The 19766-nt window shown below is 37.0% G+C and overlaps 2 protein-coding genes across 2 annotated transcripts; one reads left to right on the plus strand and one right to left on the minus strand.

Moving 5' to 3' along the window:
- Positions 1–434: 434 nt before the first annotated feature.
- Positions 435–3189, minus strand: LOC126798004 (laccase-7). Its single transcript, XM_050524819.1, has 6 exons — positions 2962–3189; positions 2656–2807; positions 2205–2449; positions 1968–2096; positions 897–1847; positions 435–785 (listed from the first exon to the last, which is right to left on the minus strand). The coding sequence occupies exons 1-6, from the start codon at positions 3049–3051 to the stop codon at positions 655–657; spliced, it is 1698 nt and encodes a 565-aa protein (XP_050380776.1). The 5' UTR covers positions 3052–3189; the 3' UTR covers positions 435–654.
- Positions 3190–11722: 8533 nt separating this feature from the next.
- Positions 11723–14443, plus strand: LOC126798011 (transcription factor MYB1). Its single transcript, XM_050524826.1, is given in 3 exon segments — positions 11723–12070; positions 13487–14317; positions 14320–14443. Coding segments are annotated over 3 exon segments (1167 nt in total). The 5' UTR covers positions 11723–11769; the 3' UTR covers positions 14355–14443.
- Positions 14444–19766: the final 5323 nt, after the last annotated feature.

Here is a 19766-nt window from a genome sequence, read left to right on the forward strand (position 1 = left end):
TTAACAAGGGATGTTGTTGGTATTTCCTCTAATGCCTTCCTTGAGCCTCATTTCCTCAACAACTTATGCACCCCGGAGTCCCCGACTGCTATGAGAAGTGTCTGAACTGGCCTAGTCGAACTTTACGCCAACTTGGCCGAAGTGGGGGGGGGGGGGGGGGGGGGGGGGGGGGGGTAAGATCCATGTTGGTGTTAGCGCATGTATGCGCTCTATTTATTCACGTTAAAGTGGTATAGCATGGAAATGATGTTTCTTTTGGGGTATGTTTTATGCGTTTTCCAGGAGTGTTCTTGCCTTACCTATGTGAGAGATCGGAACCTCACCGTGACATGAGGGAATATTCGAGTTATGGCACTGCTAATTGTCATCTTTCAACATGAAACGTAACTAACAAGTAGGTAGTATACTAGTATATACGAAGACAACAATGCTACTACAGTAAAATTATTGTTGACGCTTTGTTTACAGTACAATTGACAATCATATATTAACTTTATTACAAATCAATTATTTTCAATTCAATCATAACTGAATGAAATTGATAACCAAATTAAACCATATCATAACAAACAAAAAACAGAGAAATGTTCAATTAATATATTATAATAGTAGTGACACTAGCTAGCTTCTTCTGCTGGAATCGAGTTGAGGATTTTAACATTTCGGTAGATCAAGTGGTGGTGGAGGCAAAGTAGATGAAAGAGTTGGTCCATTTTCCACCTCAAACGCCATGGCTAGACCCCAGGGCAAGTGCACGTCCAGATGACAATGCATCATCCATACACCTATACAATTCCACACAAAAAGTGATTGAATCAGTTTACCTATAGCTATGCACTTGTGCTACAAAACATTATAAACAAATAACATGCTAGAGCTTTTGATTAGGGATTAACCTGGATTATTAGCTTGAAATCTGATTACCGCCCATCCTCCGACTGGAACACCAATTGTGTTACGTAACTGTGGATTGACAAGATTGAATTTCTTGCTATCGTTAGTGGGATCATAGTTTCCAAACCCTTGAGCTAATACGTGGAAGTTGAAACCATGAAGATGAATAGGGTGATTTTCGATCGCTAAAAAGGCCGTGTTCTGCAGCACGATCTCCACAGTCGAGTTGTACTTCAACTTCTTGACTTTGGTAGATTTTGGGGCGAAGATCAGGTCCAAGTCCAGGCTGATGTTCGCGTTCGTGTAGTCAAACTTCACCGGAGGATTATCGGGGAAATCGGTGGTGTAAATTCCGCTCACGTTGGAAAATGATGCTTCTAGCATTGAGAGTGTTGTAGGGTGTACGAAGGACTCGTTGTTCATACTCGCGGACAGTCTGTTGTTAAGTGGACCTTGACATGTCATACCTTCTGCACATACATCCAGATTCACACCCATTGTCACGAACATGTGCTCGTCCACCTGAAGCGGAACAGGAACCCACTGAGGTCCGCCGGCTAGCCCCGTCAGATTGCTAGAGAATTTATGCGCCGTTGACGTGTCACGAGGGTTGGGAAGGGCAGGCATGAGAGGGGCGCTCGAGGACGTGTAGCCGTTGTACGTGAGGACTCCGCGTGTGGTTGTGTTAGGAAATGGTATGGTTGAACTTGCGTATGGAGTGGCGGCCATGTAGTAAGATCCGACAGGCTGGTTGGTGGTAATGAGAACGTCGGTGGTCTGCCCCGGCGCGACTACGACGACTTCTGTGACGTAGGGTGTGGTGTAGGAGGCGTCGACGGCTACCACTGTCATGTTGTGTTTGGCTATGCCAAAGAAGAGTTGGTTATTGAGTGCAGCGTTGATTATGCGCAGCATGTAGGTCTTTCCCCTCACCACATTCAGCTTATACATCTCTGAAAAATAGATGTTAATGTTATTCGTTATGGTTACTTTGTTGAAATTATTGTATAGGCATGCTTGCTAGTTTCTACAGATGTAATTTCTTCCTATAAACAGCTAGATTGAACACGTACGGTTTTGAGAGCAATTATAAAAGTCGCCGGGTAGTCCATTGATCGTGTAAGCATTGGAATCGTTGGGAGCACCTCCGGTGGCGAGTCCTTGATTCTCAATGTCAACGACATTACCATTCCACCACTCTCCTGCAATTTCATGCACGATTGATGTTAATTAATATGAAGTGCTTAAAGGAAATTAAGTTTAGTGTCTTAATTAACAAGTATTAATTTGATGACTACGTAAGGACGTACCTAACATAATTGGTACGTCCAGGTAGGGTTTAGGGAAGGGGTAGGATTGAGTGGATCTTGGGTGGATTATGAGGGCGCCATAGACGGTTGCCCGGAGCCATGAAACATGTGCATGCCACCAGAGAGTACCCTCCTGTCCGGTGATGTTAAATCTGTATGTAAAGCTTTTTCCAGGAAGTATAGGACATTGGGTTACATATACAGGTCCATCCGCCCATGCACTTAGAAGCTGAAAGATGCCATGCCTGCATATTGACAGAAAGTGGTTATATTACCTTAATCTATCTAGCTAGTATGTTTGACAATAAGGTAAAATGATCAGACCTTTTACATGTATAATATTGTGCGAGGAAAATAAGAGCCTGACTCTGATATATATCATGCATGAAGTCAAACTAGCCTTTTATCTTAATTTGGTTAATCTTAACGAGTACGTATTTGGAGTAATCACCAATGAATTGTAAGGTTGTAGGGAGACTGGTTCAAGACGTGAACGACAAGAGTGTCACCCTCTCTTGCCCTAATTGTTGGACCTGGATACTTCCCATTAACTGCAGTTATCAGTTGATTCTGGCACAGCCGCGTAACAGTCAAGTTATTCACCTGTACGAAGGAATGAAATTTAGTACGTAATTGAGAGACTGCAAGAAAAAAGCTTTGATCGTTTTCGGAAAGCATATACACAAGGGGCAAGAACTGGCTTTACGCGCTCTGATATAGAGTAGTTAGGGATTAACTTGGGCGAATATCAACTTACAAGGAAAGAATGCTCGACTGTGGCAGCAGAGGCTACTGAAGAAGCTAACAGAACTAGGGCACATGCTAGCGCAAAGGCGATGCGCGCCATTCTGCTGGGAAGGAGGAACTGGGGAATGAAGGATATCAGCTTATGTTCAAGTCAGAGTATATATGGATAACGAGATGATAGTTGTACACTATAAAGATCGAAAATGAAGCATATATTTCTATTGCTCTTGTGATATCGAAACTAAGACATGTATGTCTTATATATAGGCATGTTGGCAAATACTTAGTGCCTTGCACCTTTTTCTTGCACAATTGCGTGGACGTATAGATTGCTGTTATTAAAATTTCCAATCAGTTTGATTATAGGGTACAATATATATTGAATTGAATTTGGCATTTTCGTCACATATACATCTAGCGCGCTGAAACTTCATCAAACGTTGTTGGTATTTAGCTTTAAGATAGAGATGATGATGAGCAATTAATACGTACGTGTCAGAGACTTGGTTTTCAACAAAACAGCTAGTGAACTACTTTAAACTTTTTGAATATGATCATTTTGACCGTAAACCGACCATTTGGTAATTAAAATTCAACTCTGTATTACTGTATAGGCGCGCGTTTGCATTGGTAAATTTAGATTTTGATGCAACCAGAGAAAATTAGTGATACACTCATTTTTCAAGTACTTTTTTGAGTTAAACTCACACTCAATTTCTTTTTCAATTCACACCCGATCCTTATTGCAACTTTCTTAATGGAGTTTTCTAAAATAGTTAACATATTTCAATTGTTTGTAATGGAATAGTCAAACGAATGAAAAATGCAACTTTTATTTGTCTAAATTAATGCAATTGAGAGTCATATTTTTCTCCACCTCTAAGTCTATTAAATCATGTTATTCAGTATATTCTTACTAGAGAAAATCTTATATAACTCTCTTCTTCCTTAGGTATGTTAGATTTTGTTTTTTTTATATCAAATGTTGACCAATAATCTTCACAAGGTATATATGAAATTATTTTTTGGGTTTATATTCTAGGATATAGGTGTATAATTCGTCCAAATATATCCATCTTCTATAATAGAAAATGTGTGTTTTTGGCAGGTGAGTTAAATAATATCCTAAATTTTTCATAAAGTCTTATTAGTTCTCTACCATCATTGATAATGTTCATGTAATGTCTACATTTGAGAACTATAATAAATACTTACCACAATAATAAACATGAGATGCACATTCCTCAACAACAACAGTCGACACATTTCCTACACAAGTATATCCTTCCTATAGAGCCAACATGTATAAACATTAGACATATTTCACCTCACATGTATATCCTTCCTATAGAGTAGGACGAAAACCACACACCCCCACCTATATGAGAGGAACACTACACTCATTAACAACCTGATGAACATACATTACTGCACATACATTACCTATTCCGCAGGAAAGAAGCCACTACAAGTGCATAAATTACCTATCAGATAAACCTAGCATCCTACCACAAAGGTAAAATATTTTGAATTCATAGGTAATACCAACATGATAAATAGTATATAAGTACATATGCACCAGAATATAAATAGGAGGCATACCTATGGCTCAGAAGACACACCACAAGTCCAAACCACAATATGAATAATTTTTTTTAATACCTAACGATTAGGTCAAAAGTAATACATACCGAAAATAAGAAGAAGTAGAAGTTGTGTCGACGATGCAATGCAAATCACTCTCTAATAAACTAATAAATTTACGTCAATAAAAAAATGAAATATATATATATATATATATATCATGATAAAAGCTGATGATTTCGAAATTGAAAAACTCTAAATCTCCATGTATGATTTATATTGCTTTGATCATGGATGAGATTTGCATCAATATTAGATACCACAATAAATGATCCAATTTTATATCAATTGATTAATGAATGAGTTTCCAAACACATAAACTTCAATCAAGATGAATCATGGATCTTGATTTTGTATCGGTTGGGTGGCATGTTTAGTAAATATCTACAACATAAGGTTTTGTAATTTAAGAATAATATATATTATTTTAATAAATAATTAACCTCATAAATAGGTTTGGGGGTAAATATAAGAGGTGGGCGTAATCTTAAACATGTATGCATTTTTTGGTCTATATCTAAATCCCCCTTTGAACAACTACTTCTGATGTACTATGCATGTATATCCATCCACCCAAGTCTAAATGAATGTTGGCCTTATATATGTTTTATACAATAGCATATTTTGTAGGTGATTCTAGTCGTTCTCGCCGGCTAAATTGTTAACGAATAAGTAGAACACTTATTCTTGCCCCCAGTGCAAAGGAAAAGGAATTGAGGAATATAATTAATGCCTGCTCTTTTTAAGGTTTCTAATGATCGATTGAGTCTAACTAGCTTCATATCTACTTGCACCTAGCTAATTAATTCATCAATATATGTGCATTAGTTAACTAATTGTAAAGTACCTGATCGGCTAATATTGCAGATTTGCAATTCTCTTACGTTCAAAACTTGCATACATACTTAATTAGTCAATTCTCTTAATTAAATAATTAGCTGCAGATTATAACGACTGTATGTATATACCATGTAGTTGTATATGTTTAAAGGAAACATACATACTTAATTAGTCAATTCTCTTAATTAAATAATTAGCTGAAGATTTGTCCAAACGGTACCTGACATTTCCCATCTTTTAAATTTTGGTACCTCATGTTTTACAAACTGCACATTGGTGCCTCATGTTTGGACTCTAACAAACTTTTGGTACTTTTGGTCAATAGCTCTGTTAGTGTGATATGATTCTCTGATTTTGGATAAATAAAATGTAGATCTAATTTGAAACTTCCTTTGCTAATGAAGTTTGTGGTTTAGTGAATGATTTGTGGATTTTTAGAATTATTTTGTGTATGTTTGAATGGTGTAGCAGCATCAAGAAGCTCCAAATATGGAACAACTGTCTCAAAATGTGCAGCAACCACCTCAAAATGATCATGAAGCACTTTAACATTCTACTTAGTTGTGCGGAGTAGATGAACTCTTTAATATATTTGTAGTTAAGACAATGGTTGGTTTAATGAGATGATGTTTAATTTAGAGATTTCTAGACAATGTTTTTGTGGTTTGGTGTGCTCTCATGTTCAGTTGCCTATATGACAATGGGTCTTTTGAATATTGAATGACGGTATTTTGATATTAATGGAAATGTGAGTTTTGTTTGATTTTTTGTGTTGTATCATTGTGTAAATTGGGAACAAGGGATGTTATATGGGAACATTTGTTGAACAGGGGATGTTATATGGGAACATTTGTTGAAAAGGGGATGTTATGTAGGAACTAGTTTTGTGTCATGCCTCAAACTTAAGATACCAAATTAAAAATTGAGCATCTAGTATGATGGATTTGGCGGCCTTTTTTGGTGGATTAACTACAATAGATTTGGCGGTAAATGTGAAAGAGGGGGAATGGACCATTGGCGATGAAATTGGCGTAATTCCCAAGCAAACAAATCTGGCGGGAAAAATTCGAACACTTGCGCCACAGACTTGATGGACGAAATTATTCTTGTCAAATTGTCAGATAATAATCTCTGTGACGGATCTGTTGACTAAAAGTACCAAAAGTCTGTTGGAATCCCGACATGAAGCACCTATGTGAAGTTTGTAAAACATGAGGTACAAAGTTTATAAGATCGGAAACGTGATACCGTTTGGACGAATCTTCTATGTTTAAAATTCAATAATTATTTGGACAGTTGTTTTATATCTACAAATTTATGCTTCTGGAGGGAGAAGACTTTCTGGATTTGACTAGATCTTATGCTCATTTTTCACGCTGTTGCTTCCAACCCATCACAGCTAGCTGCTCCATTATCAATATAAAAACAGTTCCTTTTTTGACCAATTGTTTGTGGGAAACCATATTAAAACAAGTCCATACATTCTGATTTCTGATTGTTTAAAAAGACTTGTGTCATGCATTTCCAGGGCTCTTGCTACATCGATCTTGTGGTGATATAACCATACACGTATCTGGTGACGCAGTTTACAGATAATTGAACCTTACATGATTCCATGTACGTTTATTGTATATTTCGTTTCTGAATATAAAAAATGTCACGTTTTGAAGTTTTCTCGGCCGGTAGATGTGAATCATGTGATATGGGCAGCTGTTGACAAATAAATTTCTGACTAGAGTTTGGTTATATTACTTCCTTGGCACATAAGAAACGAAAGAGCATTAAATAAATAGGTCAAAGCAGATCTCCTCTTCAAGAAACATAATATATTCGTTTGCATGTCGAAGTCATGCCCGTCCATGTATACCTCGCGATATATAGGAATATATAGCCAGGGCATTATAAAACTATAGCTAAGGACTATGGTTTCTAATTTCGATATTCAGTAATTATAAAAGAACAAATTTTTAACGAATATCAAAAAAATGATTAGTGATTCATATAACGATCACTTACAACGCACCAAATAAGAGAAAACATGGTGTAAATCTTTAATTGTATACGTATATACCAATATATCATCCATTTGTCAAATTAATATAGGAACCTGGAATGTACACTGATAATTTTTATCCGTTCACTAGTTTAATCTACTTTGATATTTTAATTATTACTAAATTAGCTGAAATTTTGTATAAGTAATCTATTTATATATACCTAAAATCTAAACGGTGAAAATGAAAAAATATAATCGAAAAATATGTCTAATTAACAATTAAGTAAAAAGTTATCAATTAGTTTTCAACAAAATGATCTTTATTAAAAAAATCAGTCGACTGGTGAAACTAGGGTGTATGTCCAGATCCTAGAAGCTTTATTCTAGATGATAATTTGGTGAAAAAAAAAAGTAAAAGGATCTCAAAATCCACTTACGCAAACGACCTTTGATTAAGTCTGCAAGCTAGTAGGTGGAAAGTCCATCTCCTGAATTTTCAAGCTAATCTTGTTGTGAAATATTAATCGATGTATACTACTGATATAGTCGACATCGATCTATTCAAAATTTTCCACATTTGGTTGGTTTTCCTTCACACTTTCGATATACATGGAGCTTATTCCCTTGGTGGTTTTGCGCGTAGCTCAAGCTACCTCTTCCCATTGCATATGTTACTCTATATCAAATGTATGACCAATTCAAACATTATCTTGTTTTTATTCACATTATTTATCTTTAGACTAACGACTTGTTGCATCTATGTACGTGGTAATTGTGATGTGTTTCAAGATGGAGTATAAACAACTCAAGTTGATAATCCAAAATGCATTTTAATGTCTATATAGACGACTAGTGACTGCTTCTCAACTTATGCATATTAATGTGTATAGCTGAGGTTATTGGTGCCAATGCCTCATGTGTATAACGTCTAGGGTGAGGAAATACAGAGGTGAGGTGGATATTGAGATGTCTCTGTCGTCAAAAAAAGTAAAGTCCAACTTGGAAAAGTTTTTGGAGCTCGGCGACGACGAGCCACTCATTTCTTTGATGAAGAAGAAAAGTTGTCGAAAAGGAAGTAGGAACAAGAACTCCAAATCGACCAAGAAACTTGGTCCGCCTCTAACCCGATTCCTTGCGGAATGAAGGTTAGCCCCTACCAACAAGGGCAAATGAATTGCTTGAATTTCTTTGTTCTTACCTAGACTATTTACTGATAACTCTCTTATTTGATTATGTATTGTTTTGTTGCACACTAATTAAAGTCATTAGACAACGAATAATACTTATATAGAGATTAAAAAGGTTGCTTGGTTTGAAAGTGAGTAGTTGTAGATTTTTCTATGCGTGCATTTTACAATGTATGTGTCACTTATATGTTTGGCGCTTCTGACATAACTTATCTTGTTAGTTTGAAACCTCATATAATATACGTATCTTCTGGCATTGATAATGAGGTCATCTCTCTCCCTAAAAAAATGACTCATGAAGCATTGTGATTTGGATAATTGGATAGTAGTATGATCATTAAGCTCTGTACTTGGAATGTATTTTCTTTTACTTGTTTGCTTATTGTAACATTGTATTTGAAAAGAACACCATACCAATAAACTTGAAGACACCGGGTCAATTCAACGATCCTTTTTGTCATCTATTGTTCGTTCTTATTTTTCATTTTTTTAATTGCTCGTGTTTCAAATTTAAATGAATTGCTTGTTCATTTAAAAACTGAGAGTAATCTGATATTCTGATTCATAAAAACCAAAAGTTTTTGAGCTTTAGAATATGGTTTAGGCAATTTGGGGCAAAGCATGGCCCAAAGTTGTTAGAATGTGGGCTTGGCCTGGTCAGGTTAATGATGCGCAACTTCATTTTAGAGAACGTGAGTGACGAGTGATGACAGCAGCAAATTTCCCGCCAGAATGGCAGCACTTTTCTCAACGAGGCGGGGATAATCCCGCCAATCTACACACAAGCACTGCTCCGAACTATAATTCTAAACCTCTCCATCGACTTTCAAATTGAAAGTTTTGTAAACCGTTAACTCTTTCTCGAAATGTTTTTCACTTTCATAATATTCGAAGTTTCAAACAATTATAATACACGAACTTAATCAGCTTATACATGACTGAAAAATAAACACTGTAAAAGAACGCAATTATTAACAAAGAGATGTCTGGATGTGATTATCATCAAGATTTGCAGGTGCAGCTTGACTAGCTTTTCATGCATGATCTTCACTACCATATTTCTAGCATCATCACCTTTCTGGCCGGAAGTAACCAAATTATACAGTAAATGGCAGATAGGCAGAGTTTCAAGATTTCACTCGGTTTAGGAGTGTTTGATAATTTATTTTTCAATCAATAAGAGGGAGATTTTTTTTTTCGATTTCCAACATAAAATTATTTTAGAGAGTTGAAAGTTACACTCTCAATTTTATAATTCACACTATTGTTTCTTTTTAAGTAACTAATTGAATTTTGTCTCTACTAACTCAAGTAGTCAACTTCTTTTGATAAGACATTATTAACAAATGACGAAAGATGAGGTGTGAATTATAAATTTTATCTGCCATATGTCCGTATCAAATACCCAAAAACTCCCACTTAATGCTTATAGTAGAGAGTTAAGTGTTTTCTTTATCTAAAAAAGGCAAGAAACTTGAAGAGTAAATTGGTCGAAATGAGACACTACAATGAGACAAATAGGATAAAACTTTATCATACAAAATCGAACACCGATCAAACTAGGACACTGGAGTCCCATTTTGTGTAAACAGTATAAATAACATTTTAAATGTATAAGAATATGAGCAATGTAGTAAAACTTTTTTTTTTATGTAAGGACTAGTGCGGCCGCTCTTAAATCTTCATTAATGAAACCGTCAAATACAAGAGGGACGTGAAGCCTGAACCCCAAACCATTGATTATAAAAATCTGACATAATATCAAATATCCCTACAAATAAGTACTCAACAAAGCACTAACTAGTAAAAAATATTACACTAACGATGACTCTATTTGCTTTCAAACAACAATAACATGGTGGAGAGATCACTAGATATGTAACTCAATCAACTATGAAGCAACAATTACAAATCATAATGTCTAATAAAACAGTTCTCCAACTATATTGCCGTAGGAAAATAAATCCAACGACACTTAGTCTCACCTTGTCACTAGGCGGCAACGACCATTTGACGAAGTAAAGAACTCGCTACATACCTAAGACAGACAAGGCACAAAAGGTGCACACACAAATACAAGGCCCGACTACGCCTACATAACTAATGTAGGAACTTATTATGCGCCAAAAGACGCACGACTTGGAAACAAACAAAAACAAAAAATAACAACAAATAGCAAAAGAAAAACCTAGGGACAGGCCCAAGAATAGGGCCAAAACCTAACTCTTATTAAAGGATACATAGAGATCGGAAGCCGCCGTCCCAACCAGGCATGTCGCCACCAGATCGTGCAGTGCGCCACCACTCCACGCTTGTTGGATCACCACTAACGTCGTCATGCCGGAATTGCCACACCTATGATTTTGGATCTGGACCAAACAATGAAGTAGCAACCCAAATTGGACCAACCTGATCCACCCCAGGCAATGCCGGAACGAAGTCGCAATCACTAGTCCACTGTCGCACCCATCCTTCCCGTCGACCAATCCAAAGAGCAACCCCCCAAAAAACCGACCACTGATTTGATCCCCCTCTCCCATACAACCGCCACAATCCTGATCCAACCTCAAGGAGGAGATGGGAACACCACAACCACGAGGGGTCGACAAGGCCTGTCCGACGTCGGCAAGAGGGCTCGCCGCCGGACAGGAAGCACAAATCTAGAATTTGGACGGCCGTGTGATAACGCATTCTCTACACCCTCTTTTTTTTTTTATCCACGTTTCATTATACGTGACCCATCTTGAATAATTTTGATGATATCTTGTTAAAAACTTCACGTTATGATATCATATAGTTGTTCGGATCATTTTATTGATTCACACGTCCTAAACTTGGTTCACTATCTGTTCTCTGTTAATTTAATTTTTCACCCTTCTCCTTGTAAGGTCAAAACAATATATGGGCGATAATTGTGATGTGATTGGCTGATTGCTTCATATCAAACTACTGTATCAATTCATAAAATAAAATACAAAAATACTCAGGTTATCCCGAACCATAATTACCCGGTGTAATACGTAGACCCCATGAGATTGGAAGAAGACATTGAAGTGATTTAACTCATTTAAGTAACCCGAAACACACATGCAGGGACCAGTCCTTTGTCTTGTCAACAGCCAACACTGTCTTTTCTCTCACTTCACTACAAATGGAACCCGAACCGACCCAGGACTCCGCCGCTACCGTCATCCAAATCGACGCATCCGAAGACGAAGCCGGAAGCGGTAAAGATGCAGCATCCAAAGGTGGAATGGTTAAGCTGGTGAAGAGCAAAGTGGGAGGGGCTTGGTCTTCGGAAGAAGACCGAGTGCTGAGTCGGCTAGTGAGTAAGTTCGGGCCCCGGAATTGGACTGTGATATCTCGCGGAATTCCTGGACGTACTGGCAAATCTTGCCGGCTCCGGTGGTGTAACCAGCTCGACCCAATCCTTAAGCGCAAGCCCTTTTCTGGTAATTACACTTACCCGGAACCTTTTTCCAGTTCTTGAATTAATGTATCGTCTTTCAGGTTTTTTCTTAAGTAAGAAGCATTTTTGGGTTTTTTAAGTTTTTAGGAACACTGAAATTAGCTTATATGAGTGTATTCTTTAGCTTTTAGGAATTAAGATTTATTTTATAGTTGAAAAAGGAATAGATAGTGACTAGGATAATGAGTAGTCATCTAGTTGGATTAGGATTTATAGAGTTTTAGATTTTATAAATAGAGGTTTTCGGCCTAGAAAACAAATAGTGTTATTGTAATAAAAGCATAGACAACAAAGATTGTAATAACCTTTTAACTCTTTAAGCATAATAATAAGAGAATAATAATTTCTTCGACCAAAATACATGTGTTATGTTTGTTTTCAATTCCACAGTAAACAACCTTGAAGTCTTTTATCATTAGCTCCAAGATTATTACTTTTCTCATAATAAGAAACAACCTCAGCCTGATAATATCTCTACTATGTAGCAATGTAGCATTGCCTTAATGCGATTGAATTCTTGTCATAGGACTCATTGGCTAAGTAAGTATGCTGCAATGCCTAGAAAAATTAGACAAAAATGCTCTACATATTGAAATGTTGGGGTATATCAGTCTGTTGGACCAATGTCTACAGAGTGAATGGATTTACACTTTAGATCAGTGGTCATGCTCAACAAGTACTCTACCTTTCCTTCATAAAAGTGGAGTGGTTGCCAATTTGTATTAGACATGTGGTTTATGAATACAACTCAAACTTTTGCTGAATCTATTTCTAACGTCCCATTATTGGAAAAGAATGGGTTTAGTCTTATATTCAGATATCATATTCAACGGAATTGTGGGCTGCTTTTGTTAGCAAAATCTATCAACAGTGCTTGGTGCAAGATGTGCCGTCAATTTGGAGTCCAGCAAAACTTATGCAATAATCTAAGCTGTACCACGTTTTTAAGAGGCTAATTTCAATTTTGTAGATTTGATCATGACATAATAACTTGCTGTGTGAGAAATGTTTTATGGTTACGAGCATGTATTACTGCTGAGATTTGGAGTGTGTGTTTGTTGCATTTGTTTTATGAATTTACTACCATTTTTACTAATGACTTGATTTGGATCATGTCAGACTAGCCGAAGAGAAAAAAGCTAATATGTGAAAACTTTCTACTCCACTTTGTTATGTGAAGATATTGCTGTTTTGTTTTCTATTTTTCTTATTACTTATACAAAAGGCACATCTGAGTTGTTATGCATGTATGGTTACTTGAAATATGTAATTTACTGAAACCTACTAGCATATCAATTATGAGTTGACTCTAACGCATGATGTTGTTCTGTTCTTTATTGTGAATATATGTTGCATAATTCTCCCCTGTGACAAAGCTGATCATTGTGAAATGTTTTAGAGGAGGAAGATCAGATGATAATTGCAGCTCACGCAATCCATGGAAACAAATGGTCTGCAATTGCAAAGCTTTTACCAGGCAGAACAGATAATGCCATAAAAAACCATTGGAACTCCACACTACGGCGTCGGGATGCAGACAGAATGAAGTCAGAATCAGGTAATAAGGTTGAAGATGTTAACTTTGATAAAACGAAAGCATCATGTGAAGAAACACTCTCAAATGGCGATGCTAATTCATCTAGATCTAATGAGGGAAAAGAAGTCAGTTCTCTAGATTGTACAGATGATCAATATGAAGACAAGGTATCAATGGATAATCAAAATAGTAATGGAGCCAGAGAACCACGTACTCTTTTTAGGCCGGTGGCACATGTAAGTGGTTTTAGCGTATATAACCATTTAGGTGACCAGGATTCTTCATCATCATTCCATAGGCCAGTTCCAGTTCAAGGACCTGTGGTTCAAGTAGCAAATCTGGATGTTGGCATTTGTAAATTGGTGGATGGGATTTCTGCTGAGCAGTCGGTGCCTGATCAGTGTGGCCATGGTTGTTTTTACACGCAGACTGGCAAGAATACTGAAAACTCTTTGTTGGGGCCAGATTTTGTGGAATTCTCTGATCCTCCTTGTTTTCCGAGTTCTGAACAGGCTGCAATTGCCACAGATATAAGTAACCTTGCTTGGCTTAAAAGTGGTTTGGAGAATGGTAATGCAATGATCACAGGTGATGCAGCAGGCACTATACTCTCTCATCAGTCTCATGGGTCTAAAGGGCAATTTGAGGAGAGTCGAACAAATCATCTGTTTCATCGTGAAGAGAGGAAAGATAGGTGTTGGGTATGAAGACTAATATGCTATCAACCTAAGACCGGTACGCTATTGATTTTCGTACAATCTGAACCTGGAAACTGAGGCTGAGGTTGCTTCTTAATTGCATTTTCTATAAACCAAGAAGATGATGTGCTTGCTTCCCTGTCCTTGTTGTTTCAGTTCAGAGATTTAGAAGGGAAGGACTCTACTAGTTCTACACTACCCAGCAACCTTTGGCCTGATTTCCTGAATGTTTTACTCATAATAGCTGATGATTTCATGATAGATTACCTTCATCTAGAGGTTGAAGGTCAGATTCTGATACAAATGAATGATCCGCTGCTGAAAATTCACAGCTCCATGTTGTGGTGACGATGACACTTGTCAATCTGGGTTTTATAGTTTTATCCGATATTCCGATTCACGAAAGAGATGCTTTCACTTGTAACGGCTGTAGGCTTCAGAAACCTGTTTCATTGTTCCTGTTTGTTGTGTAACAATATAAATCTTCTAGGTATCTTCTAAAATATATATTTATGGAGTTTCTATTCATCCTTCTCAAATTAACACCTAACCTTTTTTATCTTCATATCAACGTTGAAAAAGTTAACGCATGTGAAATGACAAAAAATACATTAAGAGTACAAATATAAGTTAAAAGAAATAAAATAAAAAGAGTTCAAGAATTATATATCCAAAATCATTCACAAAATACTTTGGAATTTCATGTTTTATGTTGCATTATACTTTGGAATAATGGCACTGAAAGAATTTCATTAATCTACAAATACAGAAAAACTACATATAGAATATAAATCAAACAAAATAAATTTGAAAAAACAACAAACAAATTATCACGGCCAACTACAAGTACAAGGAGGTGACCAGCGATGTTTTACCCCAAGTTTTGAATCTTTTGCATTCCCGGCATAAATTTTGAATTTTTCTAGGCCGATCCTTATTGACTCAAGGGGATCATTGTGACTTGATTTCTTTTCGGCTTTCTTGTGAGCTGAACTCTCATTGTCTCCATGCATACTAAGAAGATCAAACATGGTCAGAAATTTGAGGATCGTGGCCACATTGAGATTGAATGGTGGGCTTTTGGTTATCCCAAGATGCATGACTATTCAAATCAATAAAACTTTAGTATGTGGAATAGTTGTATCTTTTATTATAGTCATATAATTGATCTTGGACATGTGGGTCATTGTATTCATAATAGTCGTTTAAGTTGGGCTCATAGTAACTCATTTGTGAAAATAGATAATATGTAATGTCTCATAAAATGATATTATATCATTCACCAATACATGTCCCACTGGGCGTACAAAAGATGTTGACTCAAAAATCATCCCGGCCACGTGTCAATAGGTCGGGTCCTCTTTGGCTTCCACGTGTCCTTCTGGCTTGTGACGTATGCTAAGGCGTGCCAACTCGCGACCAAGAGGCCAAGCGAGGTTTCAAAGTTGTTGTTTGCGCGGATATAACTATCAAATGACTGTGGGCCGAGGAATGATCACTCTCGGCCGCGGGTTCTCAATGCCTTGATACAAGGACTTTAACACAGATCGGCTAGCTAGCCGCGATCTTAGTGTTGTGTGGTACGGGTGAATGTTGTGAATGTGATGTTGATTTTGGTTCTTTGTGATTTTCTTAATACTTAATGTAAGCAATATAAAGAAAAGACATGGAAATATAAAGCAAGAACGTAAAGAACAATATAGTAAAGAACGATATAGAAAAGTGCAGAAAGAAAAATACCGGTAAAGAAAACGATGAAGTAAACTTAGAAATTGAAAGGAGACTGGTGCGTTGTGAAATGTAAAATTATATTGATAAGAAAATAGTGTAGCCACGTTGAGCATTTGTTCGAGGACCTCTAACAATGAAACCTAAGGCCCTATTTATACTGAAACTAAGAAAATGAAAGGAATGAAATCTTAGCAATAATTACTAAAATTAATTACAAATCAATAAGAAAAAAATGGTAGCATTGATTGCTCCAACATTAAGGTGGCCAAATTGTCAAAGTTGACAATACAAATCGTCTTTCTGTACATGGTGATCGTAGAATAGTTATGGCCGCAGTAACATATTATGGTTGCGGTAATTCTATGGATCAACGCATGCGCGGCCCATCTGTCCTACTATGTCACGTTACATGTCACGTGAACAAATAAATAATCTAAACAAACAAACTTTGAATCTTGACAAAAGTTAAAAACTTATTGAATAAAAATATATCATTGTCGAATGTTCAAAATTAAAGGATGTCTAATCAATAATTTTAGAGATATGAAAAATATTTTATTAATTCAATTAGATTATGAGTATTTTAACATTTCAATATATTGTAAAAGCAAATTGAAGGTTTCACACATCAAGAAAGTCTATGTGTCAATTTAGAATATATGAATAAAACTCCATATATTTATACATATCATCAAAGTTACTGTATTTTTCCTCATTAATTCCTTCGGAGAATCATAGGCCCCAGGCAACCTGCATTTCCAGCTTCCTAAGTCCTAACATGTGAAACGCTACCTGCTACCACCAGAGAAGTTAAAGGGCTGTTTCACAGTGCTTCCAGAAGTAGCAAATGCATTTCCAAAGTTCGGCAGAAATAAGCAGAAGCACCTTTGCTGCCTTTAGGCTGGACTCTGGAGAAGCACTTCAGAAACACACTCAAATACTTCATGAAACTTTTCCACATAAACAAAGCAAAATCTCAAAAGGGTGATGAGTGATCACCCGAGACATTATCTCATTTCTATTGAAGCTCAAGTTTGGCTCCAAAGCATGTCATGCCTCAACTCATGCAATGTAGGACCGCAGAAGAAGGATTATATGTTTTATGTTGAAATGGTCCAGAGTCCAGACCGGAGCTGTTGCTTTTTGTGCAAGGTAGGCAGGTAGCTGTCGCCAAACTGCTCCGGTCAGATATTTAAAGAAAGCTTCGTTTTGGGGCAGTGGCTGTCTGACCGATAAAGAAGAAAAAGCCAAAGAATAACCCAAATGGAAGAAGATTCATCAAAAAAAAAAACCCAAATGGAAGAAGATAGATTTGGCAGAAGAGCCCCCACCTTGATGGGAAAGTGGGTCGGTTCCACACTTCCACGCACCTACACTTGCGAAAGAAATTAAAGCGGCTCAAACCGGGTTTTATGGATTTGGTTTTTGTTACTTTTGGAGCTTCAAATTATGTTGTTATGGAAGAAAAGCTCCGATATTTGGAATCCTGGATGATCAGGAGATACCCAACAGAGTTGGTCTATTGGATTTAGAACCATGTTATATTGCGAGTGGGGTGGACGCTGCATGAATATTGTTAGTAGTATGTGGTTTATGATTAACGAAGGGTCAAACCTATACTACTCAACAGCCCGGAGAGCTACCACACTCAACCACTATTTTTATATCCAAAAGAAAAAAAAATGAGGAGAGGAGATTAAAGCTAAAGAAGAAAAGCAGGAGAATATGATTCCTACTCCATTGCTAATTAAGTAATTATGTATCTGGTGCAATTTAGCACAAGATTACTTGGATGAAGCCAAAAGAATTTAGAAACCAAAGTAGGAAGAAACTGAGGGATAATGAGTTGAGTGATGAAGGCATGAAGCCAATTTTGATCCAAGTAAAACTCAATAATAGAAGCTAACTTTGTGAAAGAACTCAAAGAAGCTATACTACCATTGGTAATATTATGATGAGGCTCAAGGCGCGTGTTGTATAGAGAAAATGTTATTGTAATATTAGTATAACATTGTGATTTGATATATTATTATAAAGAGTGCAATTTATTTTCTTAAAATCGTGATAATTATGACAAGTGCACTTTGATCTCTTACCGTCTTTAGGTGTCTTCTAAAATTTAACTTTATTTAATAGAACGACGATAAACTCGATATTTATTATATCCCTAAATATTTTTTTATGACAAGCAAATCAGTTGATTAAAAAAAAAGGCTTGAATAAACATTACATAATTCACCGTTGTTATCATGCAGCAAATAAGAGGCTTAGAGCCGAAACTCTAGTTTAGTACATAGCATATGACTATTTTTTAAAGAACTATCACTGAATTATAGCAGAAAAATGCTTATTCTACGACTTATTGAAACATAGCAATAGGCTAAGAAACTAAACTAAACTATGCTTGGCCCTCGGTAGAGATGGCAAATGGGCCGAAAATTCCGAGCCTGTTAGCGGTCTGGCCTGAGCCCGTTTTTGAGCCCGACATGGCCCCAACAAGATAAATTTATGGGCTGACCCGTTAAACACATAATTTTATATTATTTATATAAATATTTAAACAATTACCATTATTAGACTTGAATATTAGAACTTTTAAATTAAAATCTATTGATTATTTCATTATTTTAATCATAATATTATCAAAGTAGTGAAAAAAAACGTCATTGTTTTGACATAAGCAACGTTTTAGAAATAAAATTATGAAATATGTTGTAGTATTTATTTATTTTACCATTTTTAATAGTTATATAAAACAAATATTCTAATTACATAATATTTTTTTATTATAATTGTCTTATAATACTAACGGACCGGGCCAGGCCGCTTCTTGGCTTTGCAAGGACCCGAGCCCAACCCAACATATGCTTGTGCCATGGGGTCAGGCTGGGCTTAATGTTTAAGTAACTGGGCCGGCTCCCGACACAATAAATAAATAGGTTAGTCCGAGCACAGTACGAGTATGTTTGCCACCTCTAACCCTCGGGCGAGCCTCCATATCACCAGCATTGGGCCTAGTAGCCCCACATCCCAAAAAAGGCCAAAGGCCCAATCAGACCAAGCTAAACCACTACCGCCCAAGCCCAAATCCTGACCCGAGTAGACCTGAATCGGAGCTTCCTTATCGGCGGACAACCATCCAGATCCTCATCCCCGCTGAGTCCATTGAAGGTCGAGATCCCCTTGGATTAGCCTCCAAGATTGAAGCTTTCCAGCCATGACCATGACCATGGCTACCAAGGATGAATCACCCAAAACCCAGCAACATATTCAAAACTCAATGTTGACCCACCGATCAGAGCCTCCTTGAAACCAATCCCAGCACCCTTAGATTTGGCGGCCAAGCCTTACAACATAGCCCAGCATCCAAGGAGTGCCTTGACAAATCATAATAGGTCGGAGATCCAATCTTCTTCAATTGCTGCAAGCCGCCACCGAAGGTGGTTCTTGCCATCACCTCACAATCTGCGCCAAGACAACTTGACGCCGCCGCTCATTCGCATGCACGATCGACACTCTTCAAAATAGAAAAGTATTGCCGCCATGGAACCCTAGGTTTTCAAGTGTGGTTGCTCCGAGTAATCTGGAGCCCCAGCATACTAACAGAAATAATATACGCCATTAGACTTTATATCCCTAAATATTTAACTTCTCCTATGGCTCAAATATTACCACATTTATCCACTTCGGTCATTTCCAATCTAGAATAGAGG

The sequence above is a fragment of the Argentina anserina genome, chromosome 6, assembly GCF_933775445.1.
Source record: "Argentina anserina chromosome 6, drPotAnse1.1, whole genome shotgun sequence".
NCBI lineage: Eukaryota > Viridiplantae > Streptophyta > Magnoliopsida > Rosales > Rosaceae > Argentina > Argentina anserina.

Coding starts and splice junctions, on each gene's coding strand:
- LOC126798004 (XM_050524819.1), bottom strand. CDS start 3,051: ATGGCGCGCATCGCCTTTGCGCTAGCATGTGCCCTAGTTCTGTTAGCT. Junction 2,450..2,655: donor TACAACCTTACAATTCATTG/GTGATTACTCCA, acceptor GTCAATATGCAG/GCATGGCATCTTTCAGCTTC. Junction 1,848..1,967: donor TTATAATTGCTCTCAAAACC/GTACGTGTTCAA, acceptor TCTATTTTTCAG/AGATGTATAAGCTGAATGTG.